Source organism: Vollenhovia emeryi, unplaced genomic scaffold (genome assembly GCF_000949405.1).
Source record: "Vollenhovia emeryi isolate VEMERY1.0 unplaced genomic scaffold, V.emery_V1.0 DF939170.1, whole genome shotgun sequence".
Taxonomy (NCBI): Eukaryota; Metazoa; Arthropoda; class Insecta; order Hymenoptera; family Formicidae; genus Vollenhovia; species Vollenhovia emeryi.
Genome location: NW_011967196.1, coordinates 126,355 through 139,113, shown reverse-complemented (window position 1 = coordinate 139,113; position 12,759 = coordinate 126,355). Strand labels below are relative to the sequence as shown.

Here is a 12,759-nt window from a genome sequence, read left to right as displayed (position 1 = left end):
TCTCTCTCTCTCTCTCTCTCTCTCTCTCTCTCTCTCTCTCTCTCTCTCGCGCGCCTGTTCTCTTTATTCTTCACTCTGGGTCTGCGTTATCTGCTGTATCATCTTCCATATCCCTTCTCTACGTGACGCTTTTCCTCCCTCGAAACTCTTCTGGGCTACATTCGCGGTCTGCACGACCGTACCTTTGCCCTAATTATCAGTAAAGCACGTCGCCGATCCCACGAGAGTATTTTCCTGCAGGACTTCCTTTGAGTCGGCGGACAAAGGGCAACGGGACAGGAAGCAAAAAGGAAGCCAGCGCTGGACGCTATTAAATGTACATGCTATACCGAGGCTATATATGTCTTCCTTGCGCGTGCAGTGTTTCACCTGAGATATTTATTAACTAAATCATATTGCAAACTGTGAGATTTATAAGAAAAAGGCGAATATCGCCGTGCGACACTGGACATTGTTAAGCAATCTTTTTCTTCGATAAACATATTTATTTTACATCGCATTTATTGTCTCTCGAGTACCAATTGAAATCAATTTGATTAATTAAATTACGTTGCAAACTGTGAAATTGATAAAAAGAGAGCGAAAATCAACGAACGACACTGGACGTTGTTAAGCAATCTTTTTCGCAAATAAAAATATCGATTTTACATCACTTATTTATCTCTCGGGTATCGACTAAAATCAATTCTGAACACTGTTAATTTTACGTGAAAAATACAGTCACGAAAGCTGGTAAAGAACACAGAATGTTAATAACATCGAAGCTACGAAAGGAAATAATTTCCAGCATAAATCTAAATTGGTTCAAGCTGCGCGGAGAAAATTTTCACTTAAAATTTACCTTGAAATCATGTAATCATAAGACAACATGGCATTTCATCATACATTTTACTAGTAAAATTTCAAGAAACTCATAAATTCTGTGTCGCTCCACGATTATATAATATGATTTTCCAGGTAAATTTGAAGAGAAAATTCTCTCTTTATGAGAGTTTTTGGAAATGTTACCATGTATTTTACTAGTAAAATGTGACATGTGTGGTAAAATTTAAAAAAAAACTCATAAAATTCTTTGAAATGCCACGTTGTCTCGCGACTGCGATGATTTGCAAATAAATTTTAAGAAAAAATTCTCATAAGTTAACGTGAGAAATATATGTAAATAAAGTAACGTACAGAACCTCTGTACGTTTCTCATATACACTCAATAAGCGCGAGCATGCATCTGGGATTAATCCGTAACATTTTTCTTCGGCGCGAGCGCGAGCGCGCGCGAGAGCGTTATACAAACCTACAGGATATTGCTTTCGCGCCGAGTGCTCTCTCTTGCGGAAAGGGGGATTCCATTTTCCCCGAGCGTCGGAAAATTTAAGGAGAGTCGCACCTTAAGAGGACGCGAGAAAAAGGGACGCGAGAGCGAGGCAGGACGAGCGAAAGGGGAGGGCAGATTCGCGACGCGATTGCGGCGACGTTGAATCGACGTCCGTAAAACACGGAGCTCGCTTGACCCAGGTTCAAGCCGTGTCGCGGTCGTAGTACATGCCATAAATCAGTCTATCGATTCTTCTCCTCGCCCTGCCCCGCGAGAGAAAACTTTTGCCCTCGCCGTGGCCATACCGGCTGGAAAAATGGAGGCACCCCGATGCATGGGAGATTAGAAGGGGCGGCTGTGGGGGGGTGAAAAGGAAGATCGGTTGTCCAGGGAGCGGCAAGAAGTTTCGCCCTCGGCGAGAGAGCGCGAACCAGATCTTCTCTCTTATCGAATCTACTTGCAGGGCTATGTTTTCCGTAGAAAAATAGATTACGGTCGGATCGGGCGCGAGTCGCAAAAAGATAGCTCGTCGTTTACTCGCGGGCGCAAAAATCGGGCCGGCTTTAGTTCTTATCTCGACGACTCTTAAGAGAGACAGAGAGAGAGGGGGGGAGGGGAGGGACTCGTTTGATAAATGGATCTAACGGCGCATCGATATGCGCATCCCACGAGGAATACAATTTATGATACTTCATACAGCGAGAATACAACGCGTTGCGATTGAAAGAGCGCTTTGAGACACTAACCGATTGCGCTTTAAGTGTCTTCGGTATTATTTAAGTTACGCAGATTGTTTCGCCGAAACTTGAACGATTAAATTTCGCGAAAATACAAAATTGCTAATTGCAAAACTTGCAACTGCAGTAATCTTGTTTACTCTAGCACCGCGTAGAATCTTTCTCATGGGTTTAAGACTAATTTGTAGAGTAAACTCCATCCGTAATATGAGCACCATGGTATTACCGAGATTAGTATAATAAACTTTCGCGAAAGTATTATTAAAGAGATAATCTTTTTATTGCAAGTTAATTGAGAAGTTGGATGTAATAAAGATAAACCTACTCGGTGACTCGGTTATTACTTTGAAAGAGGCACTGGTTATACTCAATATGAAATATGCAAGACACTTCAGGATTATATCGCGCTACTTTTCTTAGCCGCTGATTATTTGAACAATTTTTCCTTAATTTGATTACACGCAAACTTTCGTTGTATTTTAATTTTTCACATTGAGCAAAACCAGTACCCCTTTTGAAGATTAAGAAATATAAAAAAAAGAAATGCACAGAGCATCGTTAGCGTCCTGCATCACGGGTGCAAATATAGAAAACGTGCATCCTAAACTAAATTAATTTTTCGATAGTAGACATTCAACGCGTAATTTCTTTTTCTTTTCTGTACTTTTTTCTATTCCATAATTGAAAGAATGTGAGAACCGAGGATAATTGCTCTTAAGAAGAGACGAAGGAAATGTCTAAAACATATAATTTAGCTCATAATTAAATAATTGAAACTTTTGGCGAATTTCATACTTGAAAAAATAGTCATTCGGCTATAGCTAGTCAGATAAACTCTTCACATTGCGAATCAAAACTTAACGTTTGCTTTATTTTGTCGGTCGAGTTTTCATAAGTGGTAGGAATTTTAACATAGCTATATTTATTTATAAATTACTCACATTAACTTCTATACCAGACACGTTGAAAGTGCTGTACGGCGGCGATGATTTGCGGTCGGGGAGGAAGCGATAAAATTCTTGATCATTGAAAAGCCATTGTATGCTGTACAAAGGTAAGCCTTCCAGATCGTAATTGCATGTCAGTGTTACGGTATCGCCTGATCTCACCATGGGCGGTACGTTTATCTTCAGATCTTTCAAACCTGTTGCACCTGCAAACAATAAAAAAAAAGCATCTCGCTATGAAAGACGTCCGATCGATGCGTGAATAATAGCGTGTCTTGTTTGCGCGTGAGTATTTATTGACATTGCATCATCATGAACAACACTGGCGATTAGAATTCGCCAAGTGCGCACGCTTCATGCATTATTCTAGCAATGCATTTACGTATAGCCGGCAGACACGACGCGTTTGATTGATGCACGCTATTCTCTGAATGTGATTTTAGGATTAAAGCGCCGGGGCTCGAAAGTGGGGCAGCCATAAATAATTCAGGTAAATTTTTCACGTCGCGAATTAAAACTTCGCGGCGTGATTTAACGTTCTATCGATTATTGATTGCAAATCTATTTTGCCACTAGTCGGCTTTCCATAAGCGACGGAGAATATCTGGCTAGAAAAACTTTGAGTTCATGGGGGAACTGCCAGGCTGCAACTTTGAGTGCGCTTCATTCAATTACCGATCTATCTTAAAAAGAGACACGTAAAACTTGATTCAAACGGAAATGTAAATAAATTTATGGTATGTTGCCTCTTGAAATTTTATTCTTATAAATTCTATAATACTTTCTGCACGATTGATATGCACGTCATTTGTACAATTTGCATATTTTTTAAATGCAACACTTACATAACAAATTGTGATATTAAACGCTGCTGTCGAATATAATTCAGTAACATAATTTTATTGGCCGTATACTCTTTTAAGATTATGTATTTAAACGTATGAAGGTGAAGGCGTAAAACTGCGACGATAATTTTGCAAAAGTTATTCGTTGTTGCCGAGCCTGGGCTGGCATTTTCGTTGAGTCGTGATTTCGTATTCGATAGAATATGCAGAGAACGAAGGATATATTCTTGGAGAGACATTTCTCCTAAGATTAAGCCTATACCAATCCCATTTCCATTCCTTTCTCCATTTCGCGAGGGAAGATATTTTGCTTTCTAAGCACGATTCGTTGCACAGGGAGAACAGTTTTCAAACTGCAGCGTCAACGGTTCACGCAAGAAATAAATTGACTTGGCACCGACAATTATACGAGTTCATCGGAAATAGGATAATAAAAGAGCTTGCCGTAAAAAAGAAACATGATTTTGTTATTATTGGTAATGTTCTTTAAACTTTAAGGGGATCCCAAAGCCTCTGGCGAACTCGATCAGTGTCGATAAGATAGGAGACGGAATTAAAAACCTCAATTATCGACTTCGCGGTCACGACGCTAGAATTCGGTCCGAGAAATTGATAGCCAATCGATTTGCAACTTTTACGGAAAAGCAGCAATTGTATTAGCTACACATCGCTCAGACCGAGATTTTGGATCAAATTCTAGCATCAACGCCATGGCTTTACTGACAATCTGACAGATGTTTGGCAGCGACCTCTCTCGAAACAGCCTGCAACTATCCCTTTTTCTCTTCTTCTACTTGCGTTTATTAGAAGTAATCTTTTTCTCTAGGCTATTAATCTTAGTTCTAATTGCACGATATTGTTCTGATATGTTGTCCCTAGAGTATGCCGGTCTCATTTTGTATGTATTTATTATAGAATTCTTGTACCAAGCAAATATCTTCAAGTGTACCAAAAATTAATAAAATCTTTAATTTTTTTCGTTTTTCATGTAAAGTCAACCAGCATAGTACAGATTTTGCTGCGTACTTTGATCCCGTAAAAGAGTTTTGCGTTTCTACAATGCCAATTAAAAGTCTAACAAAGAATGTCGATAAAACAGGCGGCTTTAGGATCCCCTTAAAAGGGACGGAAATGTTTAGTGTCTGATTGATACAACGACATATAACATGTATGTATATTATTACATCTCGTAGAAATTGGCCGGAAATTTCATTAACGTGGACACTGTGATCTACTTATGGAGAATCTGTTACTGTCGCATAATTAACTTAATTAGTATAACTGATTGCGCCCGGTCAACGTTTGTTAAAGTGCTCGATCGAACAATATTGCGGCATAATACGTGCAATTTTCGATATAAACCCTATTGGCGCGATTGCTTTAACACCAGCGATACACGCGAGCACGGCGGGGGGCAACATTATATCCCTGCGTTTCTACATTTGTTTATTATCTCGCGATAATTACGCGCTCTCGAGCAACGCTGGAGAGGAAGCGAGGATTATGCTTATGGTAAAAGCGGCGTGAGAAAGCGCTGGTGTCAAGTTGTATATTTTGGGGCGCGAGTTAATTTTAACAATCTATTCTTTCGCGTCTCGTTTATTCTCTCACGTGAGATAATGGGGCGAAAAATAGATGGGGAAAAAACGAGCTCGGAAACGACTGTGTCGCGCGATCGGAAAACGCTTTACGCTCGCGCACGGGGTTGCGGGCGGCGGCGGTCGCGGGGACTGTTTCGAGATCCCGAAATACGGCGCCGAAATACGGTTGTCTTTCGGTAATTTCCACACGAAACCCACGTTGCGGTCATCGGGCGCCCCCGCCGCCCTCCCGTCGACTCCGAGACGCTCCGAGTCCTATTCCGGCAGAGCGATCAAAGCGAAGAGGGCGGTCGGCGGCGCCTCCATTACCGTCCAAGAAAGGGAAAGGGGCGACTACCATCCCCCGCGCGCGTTCCTCTTTGTCCACCCCGCCCCCCCCCCCACCCGCCCCCTTCGCCCCTCGAGAAACCAATTACAAAGAAGGAAGCGCGCTATCGCGCGCCGCGCGAGTTAAATTAATTCGATGTACGTGTTAGTATTGGGCTAAATGCTCTCGATAAACTTTGCCGGGCGCCTCCGTAAAGGGCACGCGCGTTTGCGGTACAACTTATTCCGAGGTAAACTTTATTCGCGCCGTCAAGCTAGCCCGGCAAGTAGAACTCGTGGCGGCCGCAATTCCGTAATTAGTATAATAAATAATCTAGCGCGAGACCGAGAGACCGGGAGACAGAGAGACGGAGAGAGAGAAAGGGGAGGAGGAAGGGAGGGAGAGAGAGATATGTAGGTACGTTTACATAACATAGGTGCATCCCGCATGTAACGTAGCGCACCTTGAAATGGGATAAAAATGCGCGAAACGTGCGCTGCATAGGATCGCGAGACGCGGAAACATAATGCTTTTTCCCGCGCCGGTGCCCGCGAATCTTAAATGGATTCATAATGTTGCCCGGTGGACGATCGTCGACATTACTGCGCGGCGATTAAGTTAACGACGCTTTATCACGTCGTATCTCACGCTCGCTAATCAGGTGAGGATTTACGCGGATCTTAAGTCGGATGGAGTCGCGCGGTATGAATCCGGTGCGACTCGCCCCGGAAGAAATCTGGCACAAGTTGGTCGGCCGAGCGGAGACGCGCGATCGTTGCGTTTCAGCCAGTTTTATCTTCGGCTCTCGCGTTTACGCGCGAGCGACGGATCGTCGCTCGTACGGAGCCTCGCAGCTTCCAACGAGGGGCCGCATGGGCGAGCAAGTGGAAATGCATCTCGGCGAAATAGCCGGGGCGCGACGGTGCGAACGGTGGAACGTCGCGATTAGACGACGTTACGCATATGGCGCACGATGCCCGCGAGACATTTAGTCGCTCGTGGAAGTGTTTCGGCGGGCCGTGGGCACTGTTTATTTTCGCCATTAAGCTGGGGAAATATGGGTTAACTGCCGGCGAGGGCCGCAGATCGGTGATTAAGTGCAATAAATAATTCCAAGGCACGGAGCGCCGCACTAAGCTACGCGCAGATAACACTATTGTGCGCTCGATCCCCCCGCTGCTTTTTGAGAGCGTAATTTCGCGAAAGGGCGGGAGATAACATGCAAATGCCGCGACATCTCGTTTCGCAGAATGCTCTCGATACCGTAGCAATTTATTATCCGTAAAAAGGCGGGCGCGCGCGTATAAATATACATAAAAGAGATATCACCGTCGAGAGGATAACTGGATTGATTCATATACCGGCGACGTTAACTTGTCACACAAAAACGAAGCCGTTTCTCTCTTCCCACTTTCCTTCTCCCCTCTCGCAGAGGGAGTACTCTCGCGGTAAATTAATTCCCCCCTTCTCAAAATTTTTCTCTTTTAATTACCGCTAAAAAGTATCATAAAACATTTTCGTTACAGCTGCGGGATTTATCTTCTTGATGGCTTGTTTCACTGCAAATATTTTATATACAATTTTACGTCGGAACGAGAGAGCTGAATGTTCGATCGTTTACGGCGAGAAATCATTTACAAGTTACATAGTTATAACACATTGATACACGCAGAGAATTTTCTTTTAATTTACCCTGAAAATAATGTGAGCGTGGGACAACGCGGCATTTTGAAGAACTTTATGAGAGTTTCTTGAAATTTTACCGTACAGGCTATTAGTAAAATGTATGGTAAAATTTCAAAAGAGTCTCATAAATTTGTTCAAAATGCCATGTTGTCCCACGATAACATGATTTTTAGGGTAAACTTTAACAGAAAACTCTTTCATTATGAGAGTTTTTTGAAATTTTACCACACATTTCCCTAGTAATTATACATAGTATATATTTTACTAGTAAAACGTGTGGTAAAATTTCCAATAGCGCTCATAAAATTCTTAGAATTTTCTTTTAAAATTTATTCTGAAAATGATGCGATCGTGGAACAACACGGAATTTTGAAGAACTTTATCAGAGTTTCTTGAAATTTTACCGTACAGTTTATTAGTAAAATGTATACTAAGTATAATTACTAGTAAAATGTATGGTAACATTTCAAAAAGGTCTCATTTTGTTCAAAATGCACCGTTGTCTCACAATTACATGATTTTCAGGGTAAACTTTAAGAGAAACTACTTAGAAATTTTACCATACATTTTCCTACTAATTATACTTACAATTAGTGTACATTTTACTAGTAAAACGTTTGGTAACATTTCCAAAAGCTCTCACAAAATTCTTAAAATTTTCTTTTAAAAATTTATCCTGGAAATTATGTGAACCTGAGATAACACAGCATTTTAAAGAATTTTATGAGAGTTTTGTGAAATTTTACCATACATTTTACTAGTAAAGTATATACTAAGTATATTTTCTAGTAAAATATATGGTAAAATTCCAAGAAACTCCCACGCAAACCTTCAAAATGCCGTGTCGTTCCACGATTATACAATTTCCAGGGTAACTTTTAAAGGAACTACTAGCAAAAGTAGTAAAATACATAGTAAGTATAATTGCTAGTGAAATGTACGGTAAAATTCCCAAAAACTCTCATAAAATCCCTTCGTAATGCCGTGTTGTCCCACGATTGCGTGATTTTCAGAGTAAATGTTAAGAGAAAATTCTCTCCACACGTACGGGGAAGCCGTGGAAGCGTTTTACGGAACGTAACAACTTTTCCCGGCAACATTTCCGTGTCCCTTTATTATTCGCATATTACGACCCACGGTCGCGCTGCTTACGATAGCCCGCGATTGCCTCGGCTTAATTACTATATTCCCAATAAGCGTTCGCAAAAGCTGCGCTCGCTTAACGAACCCGGCATAAAAGAAAACAAGCGTCTCTCTGCCGATGTCCGTGTTGATTACAAAATAACGGGCTTTATTGGCTATTACTCCGATCGGCGAGCTAGGGCTTCGCGCCTCCGCGCTGCAGCGCGGCGGGACGCGCAATCCGGACATAAAATACAAATGAAACTCGCGCGCGAACAGCCGCGATTGCCGATATAACGTTTACACATAAACAAGATACGGCCAATGTTCGCCGGCACAGCCGCGCGGGGAATCGATGATAATCCCGGAGCGCGGATCGGCCGAGCGCCGCCGGTTCGTTCGTAACGCGGGGATTTTGCCATTTTTTTTTTCCATCGATCGCGCAGATAGGCGTTTGCAGGTCGCGTGCATCTTCGCGTGCGATCTATTCGCGACGTATTCGCGGCAATAATGCGTCGTTAGCGCGACCGGCGCTCACGCTGCGCGACGGCTCAAATCGTTAGACAACTTGGGCGAGCAATTCAATGCTCGTTACCGACCGGTTACGTGTACGCCTGTGCGTTACGTCGGAGTTCGTTCGTTCGTTCCGCCGCGCGTAATATCGCCAGTTGCGAAGTTGCGCGTCGAGTTAAGGTGAAAATTACTCGATATGTATCGCTGCTTCTCGCAATTAACGCGTCGCGCGTCGCGCCACGAGGTATTTTAATACATCGACACTTTCGTCCGGCGGTATTTTCGTCCGCTTTTCCGGTTTTTTCCCCCCCTCGTTTTTCCAAGGCGAGGGGGGACGCGCAAGCAATTTTGCATAGAGATATCGCGTTTAGCGACAGACTCCATTCATTTGATCTCAATGTCCGCTGTAATGGCAGACGTTATGTACGACTGGACAATTCCGCGGGCTAGGTAAATAGGTACGGGACAAATGCGGACGCGGGCGAATTCGAATCGGCGTGGTTCGATGAACGTAAATGACGGGAGCGTGGACGCGGGGGTGGGCGGTGGATGGGCGGGGGGGGGGGGTAGGGGACGAATACTTTCCGCGCGGGTTTATGAAAAAAGCAATTGAATGTTGGACGCGTGTGCGTACGCGCGTGATCATGTTACCCAAGAGCATTCATCATTTTTCCACGACCGGACATGATATACGAAGAGGGGGGGGAGGGGAGGGATCGATATAAAGGGGATGACTCGGCTGTCAAGTGCGTTGCTGTTTTATTTGCCGCTTTTATTTCGAGCTTCCGCCGCGGAGATAGGTCTTTGGGGAAATATAATGACGGCGGCGGAAGGTGGAGGAAAGGAACGCGAGGAGAGGATACTCGTACGTCAATATTTCCTGCGTGTCCCATTTACGACGCTAATAAAAACGCATTCCCGCATCACCGGCCGTAATAATGTACATGTACAGGGTGTTCTGTAATACCCGTCTCACCTCTTATCTGCGGATAGAGCGGACTAGACTGAGTCAAAAAGTCCTGTACCATTTTACAATTTTCGCAACAGTTCACGAGATATTAATTATTAAAAATCCCTGTCTTAGCCCGGCTAACAATAAGATAATTCTATTTTAGCCTAACCCTAACCTGACCCTAACTCTACTACCCAATTGAAGCGCGCGACGAGACGCGGCCGTCCCGCGATCGTCGCGCGGGGAGTTGTTTGTTACACGTAGCCGTTGCCGCGCCGTGTGTCATAAACAACTCCCCGCGCGCCTAGCAACGCCAATCGCGGGACGGCCGCACCTTGCCGCGCACTTGAAGTGGGCGGTAGGCCGGGCTAGGACAGCGAATTTTCATAATTAATAACTCGTTAATCATTGCGAAAATTGCAAAATAGTACTGGACTTTTCGACTCGGTCTAGTCCGCTCTATCCGTAAATAAGAGGTGAGGTGGGTATCACATAACACCCTGTATAGTTTATGGTAATAATAACGCAGTTATATTTTGCAACTGGAGACCGCCACTTCGCGATCAAGTATTACACGCCGTAAGAATCGAGGATGTTACGCAGAATTTGTGGGCTTTTGTAGAATGTGCGTAGATTAGTTTGAGATTTCGTAAAAATTTCCAATCTGCGCGGTAAACGAGAGCCACTTATTAATGTATCGTGAATGTATCACGCAATTTGTGGGGACATTTAAGTATGGGGCGCGCTAATTAGGCGGCTAATTATCGCGGTTGATTGGTAGGCGGTGACGGTACGCGGTAATAATGAATATGGATAAATGATAAGCGGCTCGTTATTGATTTCGATTCAAGTTGCTTCCGCGCGGCCGCAGCGTGACATTTTTGTCAATTAATTAGCAGGATAGAAAAATACGCGTGGATTATTACGTGTCGATTTTAAATCTGGCATTATCGCGTAAATTAATTGACATCTCGTCTTCCGCAACGATTATTCGGTGTCTCGGGAAACCCGAATCGCGAGAAATTGCATTGCACCGTTGGATAAACTCGCACGATAAGTGCGAAATAACGTCGATCGAACGTGCGCCGGAAGAGCTCTTCTCTTTCTGTTTTACATATTTTATTCTTGTTTTCTCTCTCTTTTTTTCGTCACACATTTGCAAACTGCTTACGCGGGTAGTACGCGTTCCAATTTTCGTTTGATCGTCAACAACGTTATCGCCGAGCGAACATTTTTATGTCGCTATTGGCTGCGAAACTTCGCGCACAGAGCTACATTTGTGCGGCTTCCATTATCATTTTCACCAAACAAATTCGCGCAGCGGAAACGCGTTATACGGAATTTAGAGACGCGAGAATGAGCACAGGTATACCATGGCAGTTTCTCTCCCTCCATCCCCCCCCCGTCTCTCTCTCTCTCTCGTTTCAATTCGGGAAAATGTCATTAATATGTAAGCACCGACATCAGATTACCAGCGGAACCGGGCACGTGAATTTCGTTATTGGTAATGAGAAACTCGTGTGTCGCATGGGAAATTTGGGGAGCGCATATTTTACGTTGATATACCGCAGAACTGTTAATGTCATAAAATAATCTTTTCACTAATGAACACTAGCTTCCGCAAATTATCCGTTAACAAGGACGGACCTTCGGGTTTTGTTAGTAATTTTAACTTAATGCATATTGAAACATTTATGTATAATGTATAGAATTTCGCAATTTACAATTATTTCGTCTCACGTATCGAATGATAATTTTGTTACACAAATATTACTTTGTTAGCTGTCGTATCATTCCGTAACGCTGGTGAAAATTTTTGATGAAAAGTTACTCTAATGAATATTTATTAAGCAGATTTTATTATTCATCATTTCGACATAATTAAATGTATATTTTCATGTTGGCATAAGTACGCCAATTTTAACTGGATAAATGGCAAAACGCGCGAATTCTAAGTATAAATTTACCGTATCTCGTGAATTATTTCCCGGGTATCTAAATTTAAATTGACAAGTGCATTTCGGTCGGATATTTATTTATTCCGGGGCTAAAAGTTTAACAGGCGTCCGTGTAGCCGGCCTCCATTTTACTAAAGCGACATTTTCGACAACATCGCAAAGTCACCGTAACTGCGCGTCACATTACACTGATAGAAAAATATGTAGTATTTGAAACTATAATACAATTGCATAGTAAAATAATTATGTCAGGAATATCATTTCTATAGTAATTATTACTGTAATATTAGCAATAGCAACCATATAGAAACAGTGATTTCAACCAGGGTTGTAAACCGGAGCAAAAATACGTTCTTTGGAGCGGTTTTGAACCGGTTTGAATTTAAAAACCGCTCCGAAAACCGGATGAATTTACGGAGTAAATTATTTGGAACTTGGGATGTAAACCGAACCGGAGCGAATAAGATTGTAAACCGGAGCATAAATACGTTCTTTGGAGCGGTTTTGAACCGGTTCGAGTTTAAAAACCGCCCCGAAAACCGAATGAATAAAGTAAATTATTTAGAACTTGGAATGCAAATCGAACCGAACTGGTGAAATTTGCACATTTACCACCTTTCCAGCTATGTAGCAAAGATTCAAACGTGGTAAATCTTTTAAATAAATTAAATCCTTTTTAGATAAAGAAACCGCTCCAAAACCGGTTTTTCATGCTCCGGTTCGAAACCGGAGCGTTTGAAATCATAATCAAAACGGTTCGCTCCGGATCGGAACGATTT

The 12,759-nt window shown here is 42.8% G+C and overlaps 1 protein-coding gene across 2 annotated transcripts in view; it reads right to left on the bottom strand.

Moving 5' to 3' along the window:
• LOC105563838 overlaps window positions 1–12,759 on the bottom strand; it is a 138,616-nt gene that overhangs the window by 47,607 nt on the left and 78,250 nt on the right. For both annotated transcript variants that reach the window (XR_001009074.1, XM_012015780.1), the window contains exon 2: window positions 2,991–3,202. Coding sequence is in view for 1 of the 2 variants with exons in the window: in XM_012015780.1 (XP_011871170.1) it covers window positions 2,991–3,202 (212 nt within the window). In the remaining variant the exon portion in view is untranslated. The remainder of the gene's footprint in view (window positions 1–2,990; window positions 3,203–12,759) is intronic.